Here is a 26,164-nt window from a genome sequence, read left to right as displayed (position 1 = left end):
TTTACACTGTTGGAATAAATGTTTGTAGACAGCCTGCACTGGGCTGTTGATGTCACTGCAGCTCCTCTGATACTTGAATACTGACCCCAAGTTATCATCAGTACAATCTGTCCAAGGAGATGATGCTCCAGTGTTGGAGGTGGAGCTGGGTTCAGTTCCCTGTGTGACCTTGGGCAAGTCACTTAGCCTCTCTGTGCCTCAGTTCCCATCAGTAGAACAGGGATAATAGTCCTGCCTTTCCTCAGACTATAGGTGCATTGAAGATTGTGAGTGCTCGCATACAGTTCTGTGGTAATGGTTGGGGGCCATATTAATACCTTAGAATTCAGAGGTTCTCAAACTTCACTGCACCGTGACCCCCTTCTGACAATAAAAATTACGACGTGACCCCAGGAGGAGGGACCGAAGCCTGAGCCCGCTTGAGTGCTGCTGCCTCAGGCGGGGGGAATGAACTGAAGCCCAATCTGAGTCTCACTGCCCAGGGCTGAAGTCCTTGGGCTTTGGCTTCGGTCCTGGACCTCAGCAAATCTAAGCCAGCCCTGGCGACTCCGTTAAAACAGGGTTGTGACCCACTTTGGGGTCCTGATCCACAGTTTGAGAACCGCTGCCTTAGGTAGATTGCAGCAACAGCAGCAAATGACAGAGCTGGGTAGTCTGGGCTGTCAGGAGCTGGGGCTGTTGTGGAGTTGACACATCCTGCTTCTAGAGGAGTATCTGTATAGCATCAATACACTGGCAGGAGCATTCTGTGAAGGGGTGGCTCTCAGCCATCACATCAGTTTGACTTCTGTGGTGATGCCTAGTGCAGTGGGACCAAGAGGAGTTTGAGACTGTTCAATAAAGTGGTCTTTGTTTGCAATATGCTGTTATAACCTTATTCCCAGATCTGGACCTTAGCGTCCAAAATATGGGGGTTAGCATGAAAACCTCCAAGCTTAGCTACCAGCTTGGACCTGGTACTTGCTGCCACCACCCAAAAAATTAGAGTGTTTTGGGGCACTCTGGTCCCCCTGAAAAACCTTCCCTGGGGACCCCAAGACCCAAATCCCTTGAGTCTCACAACAAAGGGAAATAATCCTTTTTCCCTTCCCCCCTCCAGGTGCTCCTGGAGAGATACACAGACACAAGCTCTGTGAATCCAAACAGAGTGACTCCCCCTCTCTGTTCCCAGTCCTGGAACAAAAAGTACTTTCCTCTTCACCCAGAGGGAATGCAAAATCAGGCTAGCCACTTCAACACACACAGATCTCCCCTGATTTCTTCCTCCCACCAATTCCCTGGTGAGTACAGACTCAATTTCCCTGAAGTAAAGAAAAACTCCAACAGGTCTTAAAAGAAAGCTTTATATAAAAAAAAAAAGAAAAAATACAAATGGTCTCTCTGTATTAAGATGATGAATACAGGGTCAATTGCTTAAAAGAATATTGAATAAACAGCCTTATTCAAAAAGAATACAAATCAAAGCACTCCAGCACTTATATTCATGCAAATACCAAAGAAAAGAAACCATATAACTTACTATCTGATCTCTTTGTCCTTACACTTAGAAACAAAAGATTAGAAAGCAGAACTACTTCTCCAAAGCTCAGAGAAAGCAGGCAGCCAGAAAACAAAGACCTCAGACACAAACTTCCCTCCACCCAAAGTTGAAAAAATCCGGTTTCCTGATTGGTCCTCTGGTCAGGTGTTTCAGGTGAAAGAGACATTAACCCTTAGCTATCTGTTTATGACATATGCCCTCACACAGGTGAGCAAAAGAGAGATCACACGTTGTCTGGGAGGTTCTGTGCTATAACCTCATATGGAAGGAACCCAGTCTTGCAGGAATTTCAGTGTGATTAGGAATATAAGTACCTGCCCGCCCCCTCCCCTCCTCACTCTGTTTTCACTTCTTTTTGGGCCACACACTGCAATCTCACTTGCCTTCCAGTATGGTTTCAATCCTATCAAAAGTCCTATTTCCTAAAGACCAAGTTCAGCTTGTGAAGTCTGGTTCAGTTTCACGATTTGCTGCTTTTTAAAACTACAAGTCTCAAAAAATCCCACTGGAATGAACTCTGTTGAACAAGTAGAATTTGCTGTGATGTACGTGTGATCGTCACGTGTGACAGACATGGCTAGAAAGGCAGGTCATGGAGGTTCAGAAGGAGGAAAGTGGTGATCTCAAAAGTACAGCTCTGAATTCTATTTCTCACTGTTCCGTGGCATTGTCTCTTACAGCTATGAGAATATTCAGCCCTTTATTGAAGAGTTTCTGCAGATCTTCACCTCCGTGCTTCAGGAGAGGAGGTAAATCCATAGAATGGGACCCAAAGGAGGAATAACTGTCCTTCCGTATCTGTTTCCAGCACTAAAAGTGCAGAAGACATTGGTATACAAGGGACTTTGATGCATATGGAATTAGAAATCTTTCAGTCTAGTCAGGAAACATTTTGTGAGAGAGAATTATAACAAGCTTTATTGTAGTGTTGCAGAGGATGTTGTGTGGTGCTAGAGACTGTTATAATGCTTTGCACTTCTTTAGCACCTCTTACTGTGGGCTCTCAAAGTGCTGTATGTGTGTTAATGAATTAACCATCACAGCTACCTTGTCAGGTTAGACAATTATTTATCCCCAGTCTACAGATGGGGAAACCGAACCACAAGATTAAGTGACTTGTCCAAGGAGACACAGTGAGTCAGTGGCAGAACTGGGAATCAAACCCAGATTTCCTAACTCCCCAAGGTCAGGTGTTTTAATCACAAAATCTTGCTCCTCTCTAGCTGGACATTGGGTCATTGGAGGGTCACAGTATCATGTTGAGGGTTATAAATGGCTGTTGCAGTGTGGGGAGGTTGACTGGATTATGATGGAATACAAAACCAGGCCTGGCAATAGACACTGGAGTTTGTTTCTGGGTGTGAGATGAAATGTCTGCAAGGTCGTGGGGTTCTTGACTGCATGCTGATGAGGTTGCAGCAGCGCATTAAGGATTGCAGCAGGGAGTTTTGCAGTTCATTCACTCCTCAGTTTGACTGATATACTTGCTTTTGTGTGTTCAGGTTTCTTTGTGACTATGATGAGCTGTTTCCTGTCGCAGATGATGTGAGTCTGCTTCAGCAGGCATCCTCTGCCTTGTATCCTTTTCTCTCAGCAGGTGTACACTGCACTGTATTTTTAAAAAGCTAGTGGCTGTTGACAGTCTATACTGGCACTCTCACACTTGCTACCTCTGATTAAGCTGCACCAGTGCCAGCAATGGTAGGGAAGCTGTTAGAAAAAAGCTTAGTGTAGACACAGATTTGGAGTCCTCAGAGAACACATAACTACTCACATGTGGTGTCTGAACAGGCAAATCTGGACTAGAGCACAGAGAAATGCCCTTAATGCAGCCTTGTAGGGATGACACCCGGACAGCATATATCCTCCAAGCAGTGGAAAGTGCCTGGGAAGGTGTGGGGAGGAGAAAAACACCAGTCGTTAAAAGCCCACCTCCACCAATGGTATCTGATGGAGCTTCAGCAATGGTGGAAAATGCTGCTAAGGACTCAGAAGGGCTTGATGATGCGTACAACTTGGAGTATGATGTGAGTATGGAGCTGCGTGGACAGGGAGGGTAACGGTTCTTTTCCACCATCTCCACTTAACTGATTGTGCCTTGGTGCAGTGAGAAGTTTGTTTGTTTCCTTGGGTCTTAGGCAATGACTGTATTCCAAATCCAAATGGATCAATCAAAACTGAATTGCTGCCACCTGTTCAATGCGGCATGGTGAATAAGCTTGGGAATGAGACAAACTGGGTTCTATTTGTGGCCCTGTCACTGGTCTTGGACAGATGGCTTAATTTCTTTTGCCTTGGGTTTCCTATCAATGTAACCCACCTAGTACTCATACGGCTCCCACCACTGATCTGTCTGAGCCCTTGACTTGTTTGTAAAGCATTTTGAGGAGAAGAAGGTGATCAGGAATAGGTGATCAGGGAATAGCCAGCATGGATTTGTAAAGAACAAATCGTGTCAAACTAATCTGATAACGTTCTTTGATAGGATAACGAGCCTTGTGGATAAGGGAGAAGCGGTGGATGTGATATACCTAGACTTTAGTAAGGCATTTGATACAGTTTCACATGATATTCTTATAGATAAGCTAGGAAAGTACAATTTAGATGGGGCTACTATAAGGTGGGTGCATAACTGGCTGGATAACCGTACTCAGAGAGTAGTTGTTAATGGCTCCCAATCCTGCTGGAAAGGTATAACAAGTGGGGTTCCGCAGGGGTCTGTTTTGGGACCGGTTCTGTTCAATATCTTCATCAACGATTTAGTTGTTGGCATAGAAAGTACGCTTATTAAGTTTGCGGACGATACCAAACTGGGAGGGATTGCAACTGCTCTGGAGGACAGGGTCAAAATTCAAAATGATCTGGACAAATTGTAGAAATGGTCTGAGGTAAACAGGATGAAGTTCAATAAAGATAAATGCAAAGTGCTCCACTTAGGAAGGAACAATCGATTTCACACATACAGAATGGGAAGAGACTGTCTAGGAAGGAGTATGGCAGAAAGAGATCTAGGGGTCATAGTGGACCACAAGCTTAATATGAGTCAACAGTGTGATACTGTTGCAAAAAAAGCAAACGTGATTCTGGGATGCATTAACAGGTGTGTTGTAAACAAGACACGAGAAGTCATTCTTCCGCTTTACTCTGCTCTGGTTAGGCCTCAACTGGAGTATTGTGTCCAGTTCTGGGCACCGCATTTCAAGAAAGATGTGGAGAAATTGGAGAGGGTCCAGAGAAGAGCAACAAGAATGATTAAAGGTCTTGAGAACATGACCTATGAAGGAAGGCTGAAGGAATTGGGTTTGTTTAGTTTGGAAAAGAGAAGACTGAGAGGGGACATGATAGCAGTTTTCAGGTATCTAAAAGGGTGTCATCAGGAGGAGGGAGAAAACTTGTTCACCTTAGCCTCCAATGACAGAACAAGAAGCAATAGGCTTAAACTGCAGCAAGGGAGATTTAGGTTGGACATTAGGAAAAAGTTCCTAACTGTCAGGGTAGTTAAACACTGGAATAGATTGCCTAGGGAAGTTGTGGAATCTCCATCGCTGGAGATATTTAAGAGTAGGTTAGATAAATGTCTATCAGGGATGGTCTAGACAGTATTTGGTCATGCCATGAGGGCAGGGGACTGGACTCGATGACCTCTCGAGGTCCCTTCCAGTCCTAGAGTCTATGAGTCTATGAGGAACAGTCAACATGGATTCACCAAGGGCAAGTCATGCCTGACCAACCTGATTGCCTTCTGTGGTGAGACAACTGGCTCTGTGGATATGGGGAAGGTGATGGATGTGATATATCTTGACTTTAGCAAAGCTTTTGATACTGTCTCCCACAGTATTCTTACCAGCAAGTTAAACAAATATGGATTGGATAAATGGACTATAAGGTAGATAGAAAGCTAGCTTGATTATCGTGCTCAAGGGTAGTGATCAATGGCTCCATGTCTAATTGGCAGCTAATATCAAGCAGAGTGCCCCAGGGGTCGGTCATGGGGCCAGTTTTGTGTGACATCTTTATTAATGATCTGGATGAGGGGATGAATTGCACCCTCAGCAAGTTTGCAGATGACACTAAGATGGGGGGAGAGGTAGATACACTGGAGAATAGGAATAGGGTCTAGAGTGACATAGACAAATTGGAGGATTGGGCCGAAAGAAATCTGATGGGGTTCAACAAGGACAAGTGCAAAGTCCTGCACTTAGGAAGGAAGAATCCCATGCACCTCTACAGGGTGTGGACCAAGTGGCTAAGCAACAGTTCTGCAGAAAAGGACCTGGTTTTCAGCAGGTTACAGCGGACGAGAAGCTGGATATGAGTAAGCAGTGTGCCCTTGTTGCCATGAAGGCCAACGGCATATTGCGCTGTATTAGTAGGAGCATTGCCAGCAGATCAAGGGAAGTGATTATTCCCCTCTATTCGACACTGGTGAGGCCACACCTGGAGTATTGTGTCCAGTTTTGGTCCCCTCACTACAGAAGGGATGTGGACAAATTGGAGAGAGGGTGATGAAAATGATTAGGGGGTTGGGGCACGTGACTTACGAGGAGAGGCTGAGGGAATTGGGATTATTTAGTCTGCAGAAGAGAAGAGTGAGGGGGGATTTGATAGCAGACTTCAACTGCCTGAAGCGGGATTCCAAAGAGGATGGAGCTAGGCAGTTCTCAGTGGTGGCAGATGGCAGAACAAGAAGCAATGATCAGAATCATAGAATCTCAGGGTTGGAAGGGACCTCAGGAGGTATCTAGTCCAACCCCCTGCTCAAAGCAGGACCAATCCCCAATTAAATCATCCCAGCCAGGGCTTTGTCAAGCCAGGCCTTAAAAACCTCTAAGGAAGGAGATTGCACCACCTCCCTAGGTAACCCATTCCAGTGCTTCACCAGCCTCCTAGTGAAAAAGTTTTTCCTAATATGCAACCTAAACCTCCCCCACTGCTACTTGAGACTATTAGTTCTTGTTCTGTCATCTGGTACCACTGACAACAGTCTAGATCCATCCTCTTTGGAACCCCCTTTCAGGTAGTTGAAAGCAGCTATCAAATCCCCCCTCATTCTTCTCTTCTGCAAACTAAATAATCTGTTCCCTCAGCCTCTCCTCATAAGTCATGTGTTCCAGCCCCCTAATCATTTTTGTTGCCCTCCACTGGACTCTTTCCAATTTTTTCAGAACTGCTGCCTAGCCACTCGGTCCCTAGTCTATACCAGTGCATGAGATTCTTCCAACCTAAGTGCAGGACTCTGCACTTGTCCTTGTTGAACCTCATCAGATTTCTTTTGGCCCAATCCTCTAAGTTGTCTAGGTCACTCTGTATCCTATCCCTACCCTCCAGCGTATCTACCACTCCTCCCAGTTTAGTGTCATCTGCAAATTTGCTGAGGGTGCAGTCCACACCATCCTCCAGATCATTAATGAAGATACTGAACAAAACCAGCCCCAGGACCGACCATTGGGACACTCCATTTGATACTGGCTGCCAACTAGACATGGAGCCATTGATCACTACCCGTTGAGCCCGGTGATCTAGCCAGCTTTCTATCCACCGTATAGTCCATTCGTCCAGCCGATACTTCTTTAACTTGCTGGCAAGAATACTGTGGGAGATTGTATCAAAAGGTTTGCTAAAGTCAAGGAATAACACATCCACTGCTTTCCCCTCATCCACAGATATCAAGTTGCAGTGCGGGAGGTCTAGGTTGGATATTAAGGAACAATATTTCACTAGGTGGGTGGTGAAGCACTGGAATGGGTTCCCTACGGAGGAGGAGGAATCTCCATCCTTAATGTTTTTTAAGGTCCAGCTTGACAAAGTCCTGGCTGGGATGAGTTGGTGTTGGTCCTGCTTTGAGCAGGGGATTGGACTAGATGACCTCGTCAGGTCTTTTCCAACTCTAATATTCTATGATTCTATGATATACCTGATAAGTATTATTGAGGAAAAGAGGCTGTAAAATATCCCAGCTCTCTCAGATTCAAAGAGCTGAATACCTAATTCTGTACTTGATGTATTCTGCCTAGTGCCCCATTTGGGTTCTATTCTGATAACCCTAAAATCTTTGCCCCGTTTCCATACACACAAGCCCTCTCTGTATTGTGATCTCTTTTCAGTAATTAACCCCTTGTGTTTGGTATGTATAGTGTGCTGGAGCAGCCGCAGCACCCACTGCCAAGGTCTCGGGGGTGGAGTTGGATTCTTTGATCTCTCAAGTTAAAGATCTGCTACCTGACCTAGGGGAGGGCTTCGTCTTGGCCTGCCTGGAGGAGCACAGCTACAGTGTAGAGCAGGTGATAAACAACATCCTGGAGGATAGGCTGGTGCCATCCCTGGACAAACTGGAGCGAACAATGCCAAGGTGGGGATGAGGTTTTAGTATGTTTGATGTTGTTATATTTCCAGTTGTGGGTTGTTAAAGGGACTGTTCTGCATGATGGTTACTAACCACTCTGTGCCTGGGAAACAGAATCAGCTTGTGTTTCCCTCAGCAGGTAGCTGCAGTGGGAGCTACCCATTTCTGTCTGCCACCAAGCCTCAGTCCTGCCTCTTCCCCTGTTTCCCTGCAGAAGCCAGAGATTTTTTCCAGCCTGAGTTTTTGTTCAACAGAGGCTGGGTCATGTGTTATGAAGTAACACAAATGATTGTCCATTGGACACTAAAATGAGACCTGTCAAAATCACGTCATGGAGGATAACAGCTTAGCCCTGTACTGGGCAATAGTGCCACCACTCTTATACAGCAAGCCCCAAATCCATTACCTGCAAAAGTTACTAATTTGCTGCAGATGGCTATGGTATGGTCCTTCATGATTAAAATCCCACCAGTCCTGCATGAAGGGAGTATCTTCAAAGAAGCTAAGGGTATGTCTGCACTACAAAATTAGGTCGAATTTATAGAAGTCGTTTTTTAGAAATTGTTTTTATACAGTCAATTGTGTGTGTCCCCACACACAATGCTCTAAGTGCATTAAGTCGGTGGACTGCGTCCACGGTACCGAGGCTAGCGTCAACTTCCAGAGCGTTGCGCTGTGGGTAGCTATCGCACAGTTCCCGCAGTCTCCGCTGCCCATTGGAGTTCTGGGTTGAGATCCCAATGCATGATGGAAAACAGTGTTGCAGGTGGTTCTGGGTACATGTTGTCAGGCCCCCCTCTCCTTTCATGAAAGCAATGGCAGACAATCGTTTCGCACCTTTTTTCTTGGGTTACCTGTGCAGACACCATACCACGGCAAGCATGGAGTCCGCTCATCTCACTGTCACCGTATGTCTCCTGGGTGCTGGCAGATGTGGGACTGCATTGCTACACCACAGCAGCTCATTGCCTTTTGGGAGCAGACAGTGCATCACGATTGGTAGCCATTGTCGTCGTACTCCTGGGTGCTCTTTTAGCCGTCCTCAGTGAGGTCGGTCAGGGGTGCCTGGGCAGACCTGGGAGTGACTCAGCCAGGTTATTCCCATTTTCTGCCGAGCAGCCAGGAGATGATGATGGCTAGCAGTCGTACTGCACCGTCTGCTTAGATGAAGTGGATCAAAACAAGAAATTGACCTGGCAATGTGCACATCACGCTGATGAGCTCTGCATGGTCACCTGTGCTGATCAGCTCACCATGCTGTCCAAACAGGAAATGAAATTCAAAAGTTTGCGGTCCTTTTCCTGTCTACCTGGCCAGTGCATCTGAGTTGAGAGCGCTGTCCAGAGCAGTCACAATGGAGCACTCTAGGATAGCTTCCAGAGGCCAATACTGTCGAATTGCATCAGCATTACCCTAAATTCGACCCAGCAAGGCCGATTTCAGCGCTAATCCCCTCGTTGGAGGTGGAGTAAAGAGCCCTTTAAGTCGAAAAAAGGGCTTCGTCGTGTGGATGGGTCCAGGCTTAAATTGAGGTAACACTGCTAAATTTGACCTAAAATCGTAGTGTAGACCAGGCCTAATTCAAGTGGAATTCACCCTGCAGGGCAGAGTAGTTAAATTGTACGTTACTAGAATTGTACTCTGTGCAGAAATTGAATTTTAACCAAGGAGAAATGAGAAATTACAATTCAAATCCTCTTTTATCAGAGTCCACAGAGCTGCCTGGCCTCTGCTGCTTTCTGTATGTTGTATGTGGGGGCTTAGGAATCATAATCAGCAATGGAACCTGCTTGGTTTTAGCTGCTTTGCAGCTGTAGAATGTGCATACACTAAGCAGCAGTTTCCTACTGTGATTCAGGGTGTGAATGGTATGCTATGCCCAGTCATACTCCAGAAAGGCATTAGCTGACTGTGTCTGGTATGTTGTTCAGCAGTGATGCACTTTAAAAAAATACAATCTTATCCGAACAGAGACTATACAAAATGGTGGTTTTGTACATAACAATCTGCTTTTTATTCTCTTTGAATCATATCTGCTGACTTTGCTGGCACAAACTACTTTTTATTTCTGTTAACACTGCAGAGCTAACACAGTTATGGGACATTGAGTGGATTCTGTTTTGCTTCATGCATCATCAACAAAACTGTCAGCTAAGCGTCAAAGGCAGAATTGTGATTCCTGGTGATCTTAGAACAGAACACAGCTGACTCTTTTCAGATTGCAGGCTGAGTATATAGCACCAGAAATAATAAATTGAAAGATTTAAATAAATTGAACAAATGTAATCTGGAAATATTTGAGACAGAATGAATAAGAAACCATAGGGAGACCTACCTTCTGAAACCATCCGTGACAAATGATTGGGATTTCCTCCAGAAAGTAGCCCAGTACATACATACAGTGGTGACTTTACCAAGTCACTGCTGAGCATAATCGTGCTTCAGTATTGAATGCTCTAGTTCTGTCCATTCTTAAAAGAAGGATTTTCTCCCCTTGCTTTTTCCTAAATGGGTTTGAGCCTCCCCAGGAAGATCAGCCACATGGTTTGAGACCTCTGTTCTAGATCACCATAGTACTGGATGTTAACTGGGGCTGTGAAACAGAAAATGACCGGAGCTATTGCAATCTGACGCTGTTCAGTTTTGTACTTTGTGCTGCTGCGTACAGTTAAGGGATTGATGGAGTAATAGAGATCATGGCATGATGCACATTCACTGAGAGAATGTGGCCCTTCTGAGCTTTATCTCAGCGGCTTCTGTTCTGTCTCCTTTCTATCAGGCAGGTGAAGACAGAACCGACCCCTCTGGTGACTTCTCGATACAACATCTTCCAGGATGATGAGTTTGATGTATTCAGCAGGGACTCAGTGGACATGTCCCGGGTACAAAAAGGCAAGAGGTGCGTATCACAGCTTCAATCAGTTCTTTTGGACAGGATGATATAAATGTCCATGGACTTAGAGCAATAAATTCCATTAAGAAAATCCCATTGCAGTCCTCTGAGAGTATATTTGTATGTCTGAGGCCAACTGGTAGAGTTATTTTCCTGATCACTTGTCCACAAGCAGCTAAGGCTAGAGATTTGGTTGGTTTTAACAAGAAAACATCATTATCCCAATTTTTGGGCTGTGATCTCATTCTCAGCTTGGACTGTTTGACACTACTGTGCCAGACTCACTTTTGACATCTGACTCTGATTTGGTCTTTTTATGTTTCGTTTTCCTTTTTCCATAAAGTGCAAGGCCACTACTGCCACCAGTCTGAGATTTGTGAGTCAGAAATGAAGCTAGGTAAAATTTGTTTCAAATTCAAGTACAAATATCAGTAATGTCCATATGTTTTGAAATCTAGCTCAGATAACACAATCTCAGTAATCTAGTTCCTCCACTAGTAGTTCCTGTCTCTATGAAAGTGCATTGCCTCTGTTTCTCACATCTCTTCGCAGGCCGTGCTGTGTCCTATACTTTGTTTGTTTAACCCAGTGCTTTTGGTATTACCGTCTGCCGATTCAGGTTGATGGGAGGTTTCCCCTCAAAAGCCCAACAGAGTGGTTTGATGTGTCCCAGGCATTATTCAAACATTTCTTTTAAATCAGGCAAGCCTGTATGTGGACCTGTCTTTAGTTATATAAATAGCTGAGAAATGAAAGATTGATTTGTAAATTAATCTGTCTGCAGTGGCAGTATCAGCTAAGTTTGCAGCTCCAAGACTGTAACAAAGTATTGGAGGAAAGGTGGGTGTGCTAATATCTTTTGATGGAGGAAAGTCAGTTTCCCCCTTAAGTCCAATCAGACTGTGATTTGCAGCAGCAAGTAGTCAAATAACAGCTTTTTTTTTACTACAAATTCTACTCTGGCTTGGCTGTGTCAAGCTGTCCTGCATATAATAATCTGCTCTTAATACTCAAGAGAGTGAGGACCAACCTCAGGGCAGACAGTTAAGAACCAGGGCACAAACTTCAAATTGGTTGAGTTCTATACTTAGATTTCACCAACCAATTATCAAATGTAAACTCCTCAGGTTCTGTAACAGCCTGAACATGAAATCACAGGAAGTCCCCTTGGATACTCTGGTCTTGCCACCAGGCAAGACTACCTTTGTAATAGATGGTCCCTTGCACCCAGTATCACAATAGTATTTAGGGCAGGTCCACACTTAAAACGCTGCATCAGCACAGCTGCACCGGTGCAGCTGTGTCACTGCAGCACTCAAGTGAAGATGCTTCTACACCAATGGGAGAGCTTCTCCCATTGGCATAGTTAATCCACCTCCCCAAGAAGCGGTAGCTATGTTGATGGGAGAAGCTCTTCCATTTCACATAGCACTGTCTACATGGTGGCGGGGGGCGTTAAGTCAGTATAACTATGTTACTCAGGCTGTGGATATTTCACACCCCTGAACAACCTAGTTATACTGCCATAGATCTGCAGTGTAGACCTGGCCTTAGGCTGCTCCTTGGCCCAAAGGACCAGTTGCTTACCTCAGGCAATTACACCTTAGGACTGACTTTGGTGTGAGATCTATAATATATATACAGATTTAGGAAAGGGACACATCAGTTATTTAAAAGGTTAAAGCCGGTAAACATAGGTACACACAAATTAGTTCCAGTCGTAAGTTTCAAAAAGTTGTAGAAGCTTCTATAATCAGCAAGATCTCTATGTCCTTTAGGGCTAACCCAGGCTGAGCATTGGGCATCTTTTGCTGATGTCTAGTATCTTTTCCTGCCCCCAGCCACCTCCTCAAGTCTCAGCAGCAGAAGTTAGGGGGTTTTATTCCCTTCCCCCATCTGCTTTGAGCTGCTGCTTCCAGCAATGAACTCAGCTGATGGGAGGAATTCACTTGCAAGACTCACCTTCCTGAGGTGGGAGGGGTGGAGAGCAAACAACAACGTTGTTGGTTCTCTTCGAATGTTCCACTCTGGTCTGCCTGGTGTCAATGGGCAGGACAGCTCACCTTCTGATGGAGAGCAGCCTTTCACACTGATCAATAGCTCTCGTCTGTCTGAGAAGAGGTGGGTGATGGAATACCTTATATTGAACCAACTTCTCACCCGTCTTGTCTCTCTAATATCCTGGGACCGACGTGACTACAACTGCATCTCTCCTGTCTGGTGACGTACACAGTTATCAAGGCTTATAGCGCAAATGCTCAAATATCACCTACAATCTGGGTTACAGACGTTCTAAGTGAGTCCAGCTGTGTATTTGTCAGTACTGAAGCATTGGGACCTTGGCCTGAGTTGGCACCTGATCTGTCAGCATCACAGGCTGTCGAACAAAATTCTGTTTGCCTTGCTGGCCAAAATACCTACCTTTGAACTGTCTAACTACAGCTGGAAAATCCCCAGCCTCCGGTTATGTTTGCACTAGAACTGTTACAGCAGCACTGCTGTAGCGATTTAAGTGTAGACGTTCACTACAGAGTCAGGAGGGGTTTTCCTGTCACAATAGTTAATTCAGCTGCCTGAGAGGCGGTAGCTACACCAGGGGCTAGGTTGTCTTAACTGCACCCCTGGGCGATGTAGCTGGGTTGACCTAACTTCTTAGCGTGGACCTTGCCCCAGGTTATCCCCCATCCCTCCCTCCCCATTCGCTCAAAGCACCAGCATACATCACGTGCATGTGAGACCCAGCATTGCTCTATGTCTCCTCCCAAACCATTCCTTGCTGGCTGATATCAGCTAGGCCAGTGGTCACCAACCAGACGATCATGATCTCTGGTGGTGCAGCAGGGCTGCCGCTAAGACAGGGTCCCTGCCTACCCCAGCCCCACGCCGCTCCTGGAAGGGCCAGCACACCCCTGCAGCCCCTGGGCGGGAGGGGCACATGGCTCCGCGCACTTTCCCTCTCTACATGCACTGCCCCCGCAGCTCCCATTGGCCACAGCTCCCCGTTCCTGGCCAATGGGAGCTGCGGGGGTGGTGCCTGCAGGCAGGAGCAGCGTGAGGACGGAGACTCCTGCCTCCCCAGCCCGGTGGTGCAGTGGGGCTGCTGCTAAGGCAGGGTCCCTGCCCACCCCAGCCCCACACCACTCCTGGAAGTGACAGCAGCAGTGCAGCCCTGGGGGCGGGGAGGGCAAGGGGTCTCTCTGCGCACTGCTCCTGCCTGCAAGCACTGTCCCGCAGCTCCCATTGGCTGGGAATGGGGAGCTGTGGACAATGGGAGCTGCGGGGGCAGTGCTTGTAGAGAGGGGAAGCCCCAGCCCTGACCCCCATCCCAGAACCAGCACCCTGTACTCCCTCTTGCACTCCAACACTCTGACCCAGTCAGGAGTCCCCTCCTGCACCTAAACTCCCTCCCAGAGCCTGCACCCCCTCCTTCACCCCAACGCTCTGCCCCAGCCCGGAGTCCCCTCCTGCACCCAAACTCCCTCCCAGAGCTTGCAACCCTCACCCCCTCCTGCACCCCAACTTCCTGCCCCAGGCTCAGGACAGAACCACCTCCCACACTGCAAACCCCTCAGCCCCAGCCCAGAGCCTGCGCCGCTCCCAAACCCCTACCCCAGCGTGGTGCAAGTGAGTAAGGATTGGGGAGAGCGAGTGACGGAGAGAGGCGGGATGGAGTGAGTGTGGTATGACTTTGGGGAAGAGGTGGGGTAGATCCTGGGTTGCCCTTAAATTCAAAGAGTGATCTTAGGTGTAAAAAGTTTAGAGACCACTAGCTAGACCCATTCTTTTCTCATCTGTCTGTCAGCACATGTCTGTTGCTCACCTTAGCCCCTTCACCCTCCACCTTTCTGAGACAGGTCAGAGCTCTTGTGCTCTGCTGCTCCTTTAGTTCCCCATGTTGGCGTGTCTGTCACTCTGCCCTCCTGGCTATGTCTTCACTGCAAAATAGGTGTATTGTTTAGATCAGTTATAGCTAAGGCTGCGAGTTTGCCACAGATTCTGTGACTTCTGCAGCAGTTGGTGTGCCTGGCTCAGGGTCAGCTTAGGCAGCTCCTGTGCCAGGTGCACTGGCTGCTGCTGGGGCAGGCTTAGGCCCCTGTGCCCCCAACCTCATCCCTGCAGCTGAGTTTTGGTGTGGGAGGGGCAGGGGGTTGGGGCACGGGACAGGGTGAGGCAGGTGCTGGGCAGCGCTTACATGGGGGGCTCCCCAGAAGCAGCGATATCCGCCTCACTCAGCTGGTAGGTGGAGGCGTGGCCAGGTAGCTCTGTGTGCTGCCTCCGCTCAGAGCAATGGCTTCACAGCTCCCATTGGATGTGGTTCCCCAACCCCTTGCCCTCTCCCACACCCAAACTCTGCTGCTACTTGGGGGGAGAGGCGCAGAGCCAGGTAGGGAGCCTCCTGGCCCCGCCAAGCCCTCCCCCCGAGCAGCAGCCGAGGTCCCGGGCCACATGCTGCCACTCACTTCTCACCCCCAAAAAGCTGGACCACCTTCCCCTGGGCAGCCTTCCCCCCTCCCCCCCCCAATTTTTTTCACTGGTGTTTTTAGTAAAAGTCATGGACAGATCACGGGCCATGAATTTTTGTTTACTGCCTGTGACCTGTGCTTGACTTTTTTTACTAAAAATACCCATGACTAAAACGTAGCCTTAGTTATAGCTCTTTTGATGGAAAATCCAAGTGAAGGTAGCCTTTGGTAGCTAGTTGGGATCACCCATATACCCTCCACTTAGGATTGACCTTGACTTGGTACATCAAGGTAAAAACTACAACGCCTTGTTTTCACTAGGAATTTACATCGAGATAGGTATGGTTTTACATCGAAACAGCTGTTTTGTGGTGAAGACAGCCCAGGGCCACCCAGAGGGGGGAGCAAGTGGGGCAATATGCCCTAGGCCCCGGGCCCTGCAGTATTCTATAGTATTGCAACTTTTTTTAATGGAAGGGGCCCCCGAAATTGCTTTGCCCCAGGCCCCCTGAATCCTCTGGGCAGTGCTGAGACAGTTTGTGTCTCCCCTGTTGTCCTTGGGTAGCAGGCAGAAAACTTGATACTTGCCCAGGCTTCTGGACAGTAGCGTTTTCTCCAGCCTCATCTAAGACCTGATTTAGGTCTCAATGATCTCTACTCTTTTTGCCTCCCACCTTAAAACCAGAGCGATGTAATTGTGGTGCTTGCTCTTTATCTTATTAGAGTTCTGCTGCTGCTGCTGAAGACCATAACCTGGGCTGGGCCCCATTGTACTAGTTCAGGGCGGAAAATTTATAGCCCAAGAGCCACATCAGGGAATAGAAATTGTATGGTGGGCCATGAATGCTCACAAAATTGGGGTTGGAGTGTGGGAGGGGGTGCAGGCTCTGGGGTGGAGCTGGGGACGAGGAGTTTAAGGTGTTGGAAGGTGCTCTGGGCTGTGACCAAGGGGTTCGGAGGGGGATCAGGGCTGGGGCAGGGGTGCGGGAAGGGGTGCAGGTTCCAGCTGGAGGAGTGGGCTCTGGGGCAGGGCTGGGGATGAGAGGTTTGGAGTGCAGGAGGGTGCGTCGGGCTGAGATTGAGGGGTTTGGAAAGCGGGAGGGGTATCGGGGCTGGGGTAGGGGGTTAGGGCATGGGGAGAGGCTCAGGGGTGCAGGCTCCAAGCGGCACTTACCTCAAGCGGCTCCCAGAAGCAGTGGCATATTCATTCTCTGGCTCCTTTGCGGAGGTACGGCCAGGTGGCTCTGCATGCTGCCCCATCTGCAGGCATCGCCTCTGTAGCTCCCATTGGAGTGCATAGGAGCTGGACTGGGGCCATGCTGCTGCTTCTGGGAGCCATGTGGTGCGACCTCAACCCAGCGCCCTGGCCGAAGCAGGGCCGAGCCGCATGGTACGGCCCCGATCCAGCGCCCTGGCTGTAGCAGGGCCGAGCTGCATGGTGTGGCTCACAGGCTGGCTTAAAATGGCTCGCGGGCCGTAGTTTGCCCACCCCTGTACTAGTTGCTGGACAAATGTATAATACATTTAAACATGTAGGGGCAGGAACTGTTGATGTAGAAGACCAGACATAACAGGTGGATGAGACAACCCAGCAGGGTGGGGCGGGGTAACAAATATAATAGGATGTGCACAATTCTTAGCCAATCAGTTGTAGTGATCACAGCTCTCCCCCGGCCCAGCTGTAATAACTAGCTGACCCTGTCCCCTGGAGTCCAAGTATGTTGTCTCAGTTATGTTCTTGAACTCTGTGGGATAGAAGAACAATCCCAAGGTCTTTCTAGAATCAGTGTCTAAGGTCTGGTTTACACCACAGTGTTAGGTCAACATAAGGCAGCTTATGTCGACACAGTTATGTCAGTGTCTACACTGCAGCCTTGCTCCTGCGGATGCAAGTGCCCTACTGCACCGATATAAGAACTCCACTGCCACGAGAGGCTTATGTCGGTGTCGTTAGGGTGTTGCAGTGTCTTATTTGTATTGGCTGTTGCTGTTGACAAGAAAGGTGCTAGCAGCTCAGGCTGTCACCCCAGGGTGGATGCGGGCTTCCAGGTCACGCCAGGCTTCCCCCTGGGCTCCTGGCTCCCTGCTTCCGGACGGGCTGTGCCCGCCCAGCTCCCTGCTCTTCGTTCCCTGCTGGGAAACTGGCAGCCGTCTTGGCTCCAGGCACGGAGCTCATGAGGCTACCTTACTCCCAGCGGGGAACTGAGAGCCTGGCGGAGGGGAGGTGCAGCTGGGCTCCTGGCAGGGAGCTGAGATCCTGGGGGTGGGCGGGGGAGCCAGGTTCCTGGTAAGGAGCAGGGAATCGAGAGCCTGAGGGGCAGCTAGGGTCCCAGTGGGGAATGGAGACCTGTGAGCCCAGGGGGACAGCTGGGGTCCCAGCAGGCAGCTGCTTGTGGAGTTGAGAGCCAAGGCTCTCAGCCCCCCACACTGCCCTTCTTAAGTCGATGGAAACACTCCTGGTGAGGACGTGCACGACAGAAGGGGGGCAGTGTGGACATAAACCACCACAGTAATTACTGAAGTGGTTGTAAGTTGACCTATGTTAGGCATGGTCTACATTTAAAAGTTAGGTCAACATAGCTATCTTGGTCAGGGGTGTGAAAAAACCACCCCCTGCCCGATACAGCTATGCCAGTCTAACCCCCAGGTAAACACAGCTCTGTTGCTGGAAGAATGGATATGTTGATGTAGCAAACTTGGTTCGGGGAGGTGACATTCCTGCACTGAGGGAAAACCCCCTTCTGTTGGTGTACATTGCATCTACGCTATGGTGTCATGCCAGTATAGAGATGCTGACATAGCTATGCTAGTATAGTCTGCGTAGTGCAGACACAGCTGCGCTGAAGTACATAAGGCTTTGTCTCAACAGGAAACAATTATCAAATGCTTAGTCAGCCTCATTGCTGAATACCAGCAGGAGCTCTTAGGCCAGCCTGGGCAGCACACGTGAGTAAAGCAAAACATTTGCAGAGTCATTTAGAATTGATTGCAATTAACTTTAAGCACAGCAACAGAAACAGTGGTAGAAGCAACAGAAGCAGTGATTCGTGGAGTAAGGGGAAGCAGACATGATCTAATGTGGGGGTTCTGAATAGGAATGGAATTAATGGGCAGGGCGGAGGATGGTTTTCCCTATATTTGCAAGAATGTCACAGGAACCTGGCAATTCTTGATATACCTGTTCATCTGACGGGTTCCTCCACTAGTAATATGAAGAGGCTATGCAGATTCTGAATGAATTCTGGATTCAGGTGTGAATTCCTCCTCAGGCTTTGGGAGCGGCAGGTTGTCCCAAGTAGACTCAGAAAGGGATTTCCCCGTAAGTCTGCAGCAAGTTCTCATACGTGGTTTACAACCTCAGCATCACAAGGTCTTGATCACTGTACAGGACCAGTGGGTGCTCAGCATGTCTGAAAATCAGGTCCCTGTGCAACTGAGGAATGCTAAATCAGTGGCTGTATCTGAATATTGGCTGTACCCCCTGTGTCTGATTTCCTTATCTATAATGTGGGTCTAATATTACTTGCCTCACAGGGGTCGGATGAGGCTTAATTGATGGGTGTTTAAGTGATTTGAGATGTATAGATAAAGTGCAACAGGAATGCAAAGTGGTGTTATTGTGGGGCTCTGATTTCCTGACTGGGGCAGATCTCCCTGCTTGGTGTTTTGTTCTGCTGTCTTTTCCCTTCTGAATCCTGCTTTTCTAGCCCCTGCGTAGTGCAATACTCATACTCATCTCACTGTTACCGTGCTAGAACAGGGCCTCATCCTCCTTGATTGAACTAACCTCATTATCTCTAGCTTGCCTGCATATATATACCTGCCCCTGGAAATTTCCACTACATGCATCTGAGGAAGTGGGTATTCACCCACGAAAGCTCATGCTCCAAAACTTCTGTTAGTCTATAAGGTGCCACAGGATTCTTTGCTGCTTTTACAGATCCAGACTAACACGGCTACCCCTCTGATACTGTTACCTCGTGCTCTCCTCATCTGTCTGTGTGTGTTCAGCTGCGTTCTCTCATCCTCCGCGTAGGTTGGAAGCTCTTTGACTTGGGGGGAGGCATACAGCACCTAGTACAATGAAGCGCTGAGCCCTGATTTGTGCCTTTAGGTGCTAGTACTGCAATACAGATACTTAACCCCCATGAACCAGTACAGCTGCAGCCTGGTGTTAAAGGGCACTGTGCACCTGGACATGCTGCCCCTCAGCTGAGACAAGTTCCAGGCCCTGACCACTTGTCATTATTCACGGTCTATGGTACTTTTGGGGAGAGTTTGGTCCTGGTTGAGTAATTGCATTTGGCTGTTCTTAAAATCTCCTCGGCAGTTTCCACCGGACGTGGCCATCTCCATTCCTGTTCTGACCTGTTGCACAATCTTGCTGGGTGCTGTTAAACAGCTGTTGTGTTCCAAACCAGAAGTGGCTGTTTTCATTAGTGGGTCAAATGATCCTTTTGCATCTCCATTACTTACCTCAGGAGGGAAGGCAGTGAGGCTTATGTTTGTGAGCTTCTTTGAGATGAAAGGTGCTAGAGCAGGATGAATAAAATGTAGTCACCAGATGGTGCTTAAATTTCCATTTATTTAAAAAATCCAACTGTAAAGAGCAACTCTAAACTGCCTTTCTTTCTTTCTATCCCCTCCACTGATGTGCAGGAAGGACAAGGATACGACACAGAGTTTACTGAATGACAAGCGCCTGATAGCTGAGCAGAAGGAACGCTACAGCCAGTACAGCGTGATTGTAGAGGAGGTCCCTGAGCAGGAGGGGGAAGCCCAGTTTTATAGGGTTGACTATGAAGATGAATACGACGACACCTATGACGGCAACCAGGTGGGGGCGAACGATGCTGACTCAGACGATGAGCTGATCAGTAGGAGGTGGGTACAGCATCTTTGGCCAGCAGGAGGAGGATGGTTGGTGTGTCCTGTAAGCCACGTGTCTGCAAGCTAGCACAGAGCCCAGGTGAAAATGCTTGTCCTGCACACAGATCTCCACTGCCCATGCTTCTGCTGTCATCCCAGACAGAGGGGCTTGGAGACACCTCTCTGCTCTTTCTGCTCCCAGCCTGGAGGAGGGGTTTCTGGGTCTCCCCTTTCCCCTGCTAGCCAGGGAGCTTCTCCCAGCCATGCGAACAGGGAGTCGTCATGCCCCCCCTTCCTCCTGTACCTCCTTTCCTTTCTCTATGTGTGGAACCAAATGCTGCCTGAGCTCAGTTTTAAAACCCAAGCAGGAGGCTTTGCTCAGAGAGGTTAAGCTTGTACCAAGGCAGCACTTCACTCTGCACACAGAGGGGAACGCTGGTCATTGGGGACAGAGGGTGGGAATTGGCCTCTTATGCTTGTTTCTTCCCCCATCCCAATGCAGAAAAGCCACTGGGCAAACAGTAAGAAAAAGCTGACCTCTGTCCTTGCTTGTTTGGCAAGTCTCTCCCTGCATCCTGGGCACAGACTCTTCTGTGATCTAGTGACTAGAGCATGCAACAGAGTTCTGGGCTCCAGTCCACTGCCTTGGCATGTCACCATCACCTCTCCCTGCCACAGTCTCACCATCTGCAAAATAGAGCTAATGCTAAGTTGGCTCCCAGGGGTGTGAGGGTTAGCTGAGAGTTGCAACTGCAAAACATTATTTCTAAGAGCACGGCTAGAGGTATGTTAGGAAAAAGAATGAGATTTTACAGACCATCAAGTATGCACACCCACTCTTTCTCTCTTTTTCTCCATATTTTGGAAGCTATAAGCTTAACATTTCTCTTGTGATTTATAGAGTAATTTTCCAGCCCTAACAGCATTTTCAGGAAGCAGGAATTGTACCACGTTAACAGGCAGTGATAACCCCATTTAAAACAAAATATTTCTCTTCTCTACTTTTTTCTTCTTTTGGAATCTTCCTAAAGAGTTCTAGAGACCTGAATAAAAACTTTTACAGTTCACCTGTAACACATTGGGGCTTGATCTTCAGAAGTTGTGAGCACTCATCCTTCCCACTGGCTTTTCTGGGAGATCTGAGGGCGCTCAGCACTTCTGAAGATCAGGCCTGGGCATCTGATATAAAACTAAGGCTGTTGTACTTTTGGTTCTAAGTTTTAATTTCCTTGGTGACACAAGCACAGATTTAAAGTCAAATGGAATCCTTTAGAAGAACTGCGTTAGAGCCAGAAATAAAGGGATAGTTTTTTTCTTCCTTGCTCCAGGCCCTTTGCACTGCTCGAGGTGTGCAAAGGGGCCCTAAAGCTGATGGATTTTCTCCTGTGTGAAAGACTCCCCAGCAAAGCCAGCATAGTGGGTGCAACTGAGAATCAATGAGACAATCTCTGACCAATCACAGCAGTTTTAAAGTGGGGACTGTTTTGAGCAGATACCTAATTTTAATATGGTGTGCACATAAGGTGAATTGATATGTCTACATACAGCCCTCAGTCCCATCACTGTCTGTGTACTGAGGTGTAGAAAGAGTTAACCATCCAATGCCATTGCTCTTTGCAAAATGCTTTCTAGGTGGTCTCCTAGAGAAAGGCATGTTTTCTTTTGTGCAGCTCTGTTGTCCCTTGCATGTCTCAAGTCTTTTCTGCCTTTCTCCTCCCCCTTGCAATTCACCCAGTGCATGAAATGCCATCCTATCCCTGCCTCAAGGTGACACTGGATCGTAAGTGTTTTAAACTGTCCCTTTTTAATCTAGATTTGATAGATGTGAAAAGAACACTCCACAGGGAACTGAAGATGTGCGTATATAAAAAGGGAGAACTAAACCAAATACACAACCCCAGATTCATCCTGGGGGTAGTGTTGCTGTCTGTCCCGGTTTTCCAGGGATCGTCTCTTTTCTGAGGTAGCTGTCCCAAGAAATCTGTAAGGGAGCCCAGTACACATGGCCAGCTGGCCAGTTTTATGGGCTCAGGATCATCCTGGATGTCTAGATTTTTTTTTGTACATCAGAGGTGGCATCCCTATGTGATCTGGGGGAGATCTCCATTGACCTCTGTGGCATTGCAATAGGGCAGCACTTGACCCCCAATATATATGGTCCTATAGCTAGACCAAATGTACAGGTGGTGAAGTATTAAATATGAAATCAAGGATACATGTTCCACTAAGAAACTTTTCCCTATTAGTCAATATTCACCAATTGCAGATCTCCTGGAAGTCATTGGAACATGGCAAATTTGTCATTGGCTGCTCTCTTTCTCTCTAGATTTGCTAATTCAGTCCACTTGCTTTACAAATTAGGCAGGTCCATAAAAGCTGTGGATTTCACTTCTTGAAAGACCTGCCCTTCTGTAAATCAGAATTGTCCTTAAAATATTCTAGTATCAGAATTGAAATAGTACTGAATCTTTCACCTTTCTCTCTCAATTTCCCAGGCCATTTACCACCCCTCAGGTCCTGAGACCCAAAGGACAAGAGGAAGAGGAGGAGGAGGAGGAGGAGGAAGTGGAAGAGCCTGAAAAGGAAACAACAAAGGTTACTAGCTTAATTTGTAGGCTGATGGGAATTGGCATTATGCTAAATTCTGTTGTATGCCCTGTATATTTCACCTGTTTAAACCAGTGGCGGATTAATGCTTTTGACGCCCCCGGCCCCGTATGAACTTGTTTTAGTTTTTTTACAAATTAGTTTGAACAGAATTGAATGTAAAAATCATTAAAAGAATTGAACATTTACAAGTTTTATTATAAATACAAGTACAGCGGACGCTCACTTGAACGCGCATCTGTATAGCGTGATTGTGTATAACGTAGGACCGCGCATGGATCCAAAATCCTGTGTTTAAGCGGGGGTCCGGTGCAGTTTAGGATTCTCGCGAGTGTGTTTACTAAATGGCGTCGCGCCATCATTGGTGGTTTCAATACGCGCGATGATTGGTAGAATCACGGCGTCACTGATGCCGCGATTACAAAAATGCTGCTATTATAAATTTGCCGTCCTAGGCCTAGGCCTTATTGGCCTAGGTGATGATACACCACTGGCTGAAGCCCTGACCGGTAACAGTGTGGAAAGGGTTTCCTTTTCCAAAGCACGAATCTGTTCACATAGCATTGAGGCAGCTCTGCTTTTCAGAGTGGCAAACTGCCACAAGTTGGACAGTGAAGTGTTCCCCAAGTACAATTGCCCACAGCCTCCCAACCTAGGCTTGTCACATGACTCTTACTCCTTCGAGGGGTGTGCATGTATCTCTGGAAGAAAGGATATGATGTCAGCAGTGTGTGTAAGGGGGAGGGGAGGATCATTAAAGCTGTATTATTTTCATGGTTGTCATGGATTTAATGGAAATTGACCATTTGGCTCTGATGGGGGGAAAAAATCCTTCAAATCTCAGTGAAAACACTTGCAATTCAAATTTTTGGATGCTGTTCACTTTGATCAGTTTGGCATCTGATATCAGCCGCTTCATGTCACTGATCCTGGGGGACTACTTGGCTGTAATGAATAACTTCAGCTGAGGGATGTAGGGGATTCTCCCCACACCAGGGAGCCACAAGAAGTCAGGCCTCTGTAGCTCCCTGAGTTGTGCTGAATGCTGGTAAGACGGTAATGAGATTAAAGACTTGATCTCCATCCCACAGCAGGACCATTTTGTGCAGGACCCAGCAGTGCTGAGGGAGAGAGCTGAAGCCAGACGGATGACTTACCTTGCAAGGAAAGGGTAAGATGGAATCCCTCTCCAGGGGTGAATCTTGGCTCCATTGAAGTCAGTGCCAAGACACTCCCCGACTTTAGTGGGCCAGGATTTCCTCCTTGGTGACTGTCATGCTGTTGCACCTGGTCAGAATATTCCTGTCTCCTCAGGGCTCCAGCCACAGTGGTAGGTTGCATCTTGAGTTGACTAGAAGCTCCAGGTCTTAAGCTATGTCTACACTGCACTTTCATCGTTAAAACTTTTGTCACTCAAGAATGTGAAAAAAACAAACAAACCCTGAATAACAAAAGTTTTAACAACAAAAAGTGCTGATGGGGACAGTGCTTTGTTGGTGGGAACGGGCGGCTCTCCCGATGACGAAGCTACCACCTGTCGTTGGGGGTGCTTTTGTTTGGTTGTCAGGAGAGCATCTACACTATGTACCTTACAGTGGCAGTGCTGTAGTGGCACAGCTGCACCGTTGTAAGGTGGCAGTGTACACGTAGCTTCAGGTTGGCTTTCAGAACTGACAGCCCATCTTTCGAGAGTTGTTGGGAGTGACACTATTTCCAACACCTTACTCAGCTTCCACTTCGCTGCCTAGAGTGCAGCTACACCAAGTGGCAGGGATGCCTGGCAAGTCCCTTCGCTGGCACAGCAATGCTACTTCTGCAGTTATATGGGGGAAGGGAGAGCAGGAACCTGCATAAGATTAGTAGATTTTGGTGTACAGGAGCTTCCCAGATCCTCAGTAACTACCATAGGGGATGCCTGGACAGTACAAGGTTCAGTGCAACATCTGGCTGGCTGCTGGCATGCTAAAAGCAGGAAGAGTGAGCTGGCATCACATGGCTGATGGATAATGTTCAGATACTATAGAAGTGCTGCACAACTCACTCGTCAGGGGAGATGGCTGGGTAGATGGACTCCCCCCAGGTGTGCTCTCTCCACATCTGATCTTTTCTCAGGATCCTTTGTCTTAGAAAGAAATTAGATTTGTGATCCTCAGTGTGCCTTGTGCAGAACTTGTGGTGATTCCCATTTTTATCTATACTTCAGGTACAAGCATGACAACACCTCAGCTGTTGTAGGGAACGCCAAGGGGCATGGACAGAGCCGGGATACAGTCCAAGACCGAAGGAAGAAGGAAGCCAACAAAGGGGCAAGAGCTAATCATAACCGCCGAGTCATGGCTGACAGGAAACGGAACAAAGGCATGATCCCTTCCTGAGGGAGGGACTCTTAGCCCAAGGCATTGCATTGCATTCAGGCCTTCACTTCTGAGGGCCTTCTGATCTTCAGGTTATGGTGCAATACCTAGCCCTTCAATTTTAACTGGGATCACCCAGCCCTTGGGAGGGCTTTCCATTTGTCAATAGGAACTGCCTATCAGGCAGGCTTGCTGCTGTGCTAGTTGTCAATGCAGCAGCAGGTCTCTCAGATGCATAGGACAGGCTGCAACAGCCATTCAGTTTTTTTTAAAAACTATTTGTAACAATTCTGTGAGAACTTATTTTCATATAAGAAACATCCCCCCTGCCCCCACAACTGCCTGGGGCATCCAGTCAGCACAGCTAAGAGCACTTAGAATGAGCACTACAGCTGACAGTGAGATTTGCCTACACTGTTAGCTACAGCTGCCCACTCCACACACGGTGCCTTATCCTGCAGTAGATTCATGGCATGTATAGAAACAAATGCACAACAGGCCATTCCTGTTGCTGACAAAACCCTAGGAGTTCAGCTGTGTGATGTACTTTAAATTCCTCTCCCTCGAGCGAGAAATGTGGATAAAAACATGCAGATAAAGAATTTGAATCTTTCAGCTTGGTGTTTTATGCAGTTTCTGTCAGTGAACCCTATCTAATTTCATCTGTCTCTTATCTGTTTGTTAGGAGTGAACTATCATATGTCTGCAGTTAGGAGCTTGTTTAATGAAGTGAGGTGTGCAGGGGATATGCATGGACCAAAGCCCTTTGAAATGCAGTTGCTATCAAGGCATCTAAAGCTCGATGTTTGCAATATGCAAATTAGGTGAGAAGGCATGCAGTGATTTGCCTCTGCGCTCACAGTCCATAGAGTTGCTTTCCCAGTAGCTACTTGTCACCACTCATTAAGCAGAGCAGCTCAGATCATACCTGTCATGGGGAACGCTATGAGCAAGTAATAGCAATCTCTGCCTGCTGAAAGAGGTCTCAAAAGAAACAATCTTGTCATACAAAAAGTCACTTCTACAGAATGAGACCATTCCTGAGGTCACTTTAATCTTTTTGTAAGGTACTCAGATACCATGGTGAGGGCTACC

The 26,164-nt window shown here is 47.6% G+C and overlaps 1 protein-coding gene across 6 annotated transcripts in view; it reads left to right on the top strand.

Moving 5' to 3' along the window:
* ASCC2 (activating signal cointegrator 1 complex subunit 2) overlaps positions 1-25,684 on the top strand; it is a 43,275-nt gene extending 17,591 nt beyond the window's left edge. For 5 of the 6 annotated variants that reach the window (XM_030582850.1, XM_030582851.1, XM_030582854.1 and 2 more), the window contains exons 11-19: positions 2,221-2,289; positions 3,043-3,117; positions 3,381-3,567; positions 7,675-7,889; positions 10,663-10,782; positions 19,899-20,123; positions 22,604-22,703; positions 23,807-23,886; positions 24,919-25,684. In XM_030582850.1, the coding sequence (XP_030438710.1) occupies positions 2,221-2,289; positions 3,043-3,117; positions 3,381-3,567; positions 7,675-7,889; positions 10,663-10,782; positions 19,899-20,123; positions 22,604-22,703; positions 23,807-23,886; positions 24,919-25,090 (1,243 nt within the window). In that variant the 3' untranslated portion in view covers positions 25,091-25,684. The remainder of the gene's footprint in view (positions 1-2,220; positions 2,290-3,042; positions 3,118-3,380; positions 3,568-7,674; positions 7,890-10,662; positions 10,783-19,898; positions 20,124-22,603; positions 22,704-23,806; positions 23,887-24,918) is intronic. The other variant, XM_030582856.1, reaches the window with a different exon arrangement.
* The last annotated feature ends 480 nt before the right edge of the window (positions 25,685-26,164 follow it).

Source organism: Gopherus evgoodei, chromosome 13 (genome assembly GCF_007399415.2).
Source record: "Gopherus evgoodei ecotype Sinaloan lineage chromosome 13, rGopEvg1_v1.p, whole genome shotgun sequence".
Lineage (NCBI taxonomy): Eukaryota > Metazoa > Chordata > Testudines > Testudinidae > Gopherus > Gopherus evgoodei.
The sequence above is the reverse complement of the archived record's forward strand: the minus strand, read 5'-3'. Positions and strand labels throughout refer to the sequence as shown.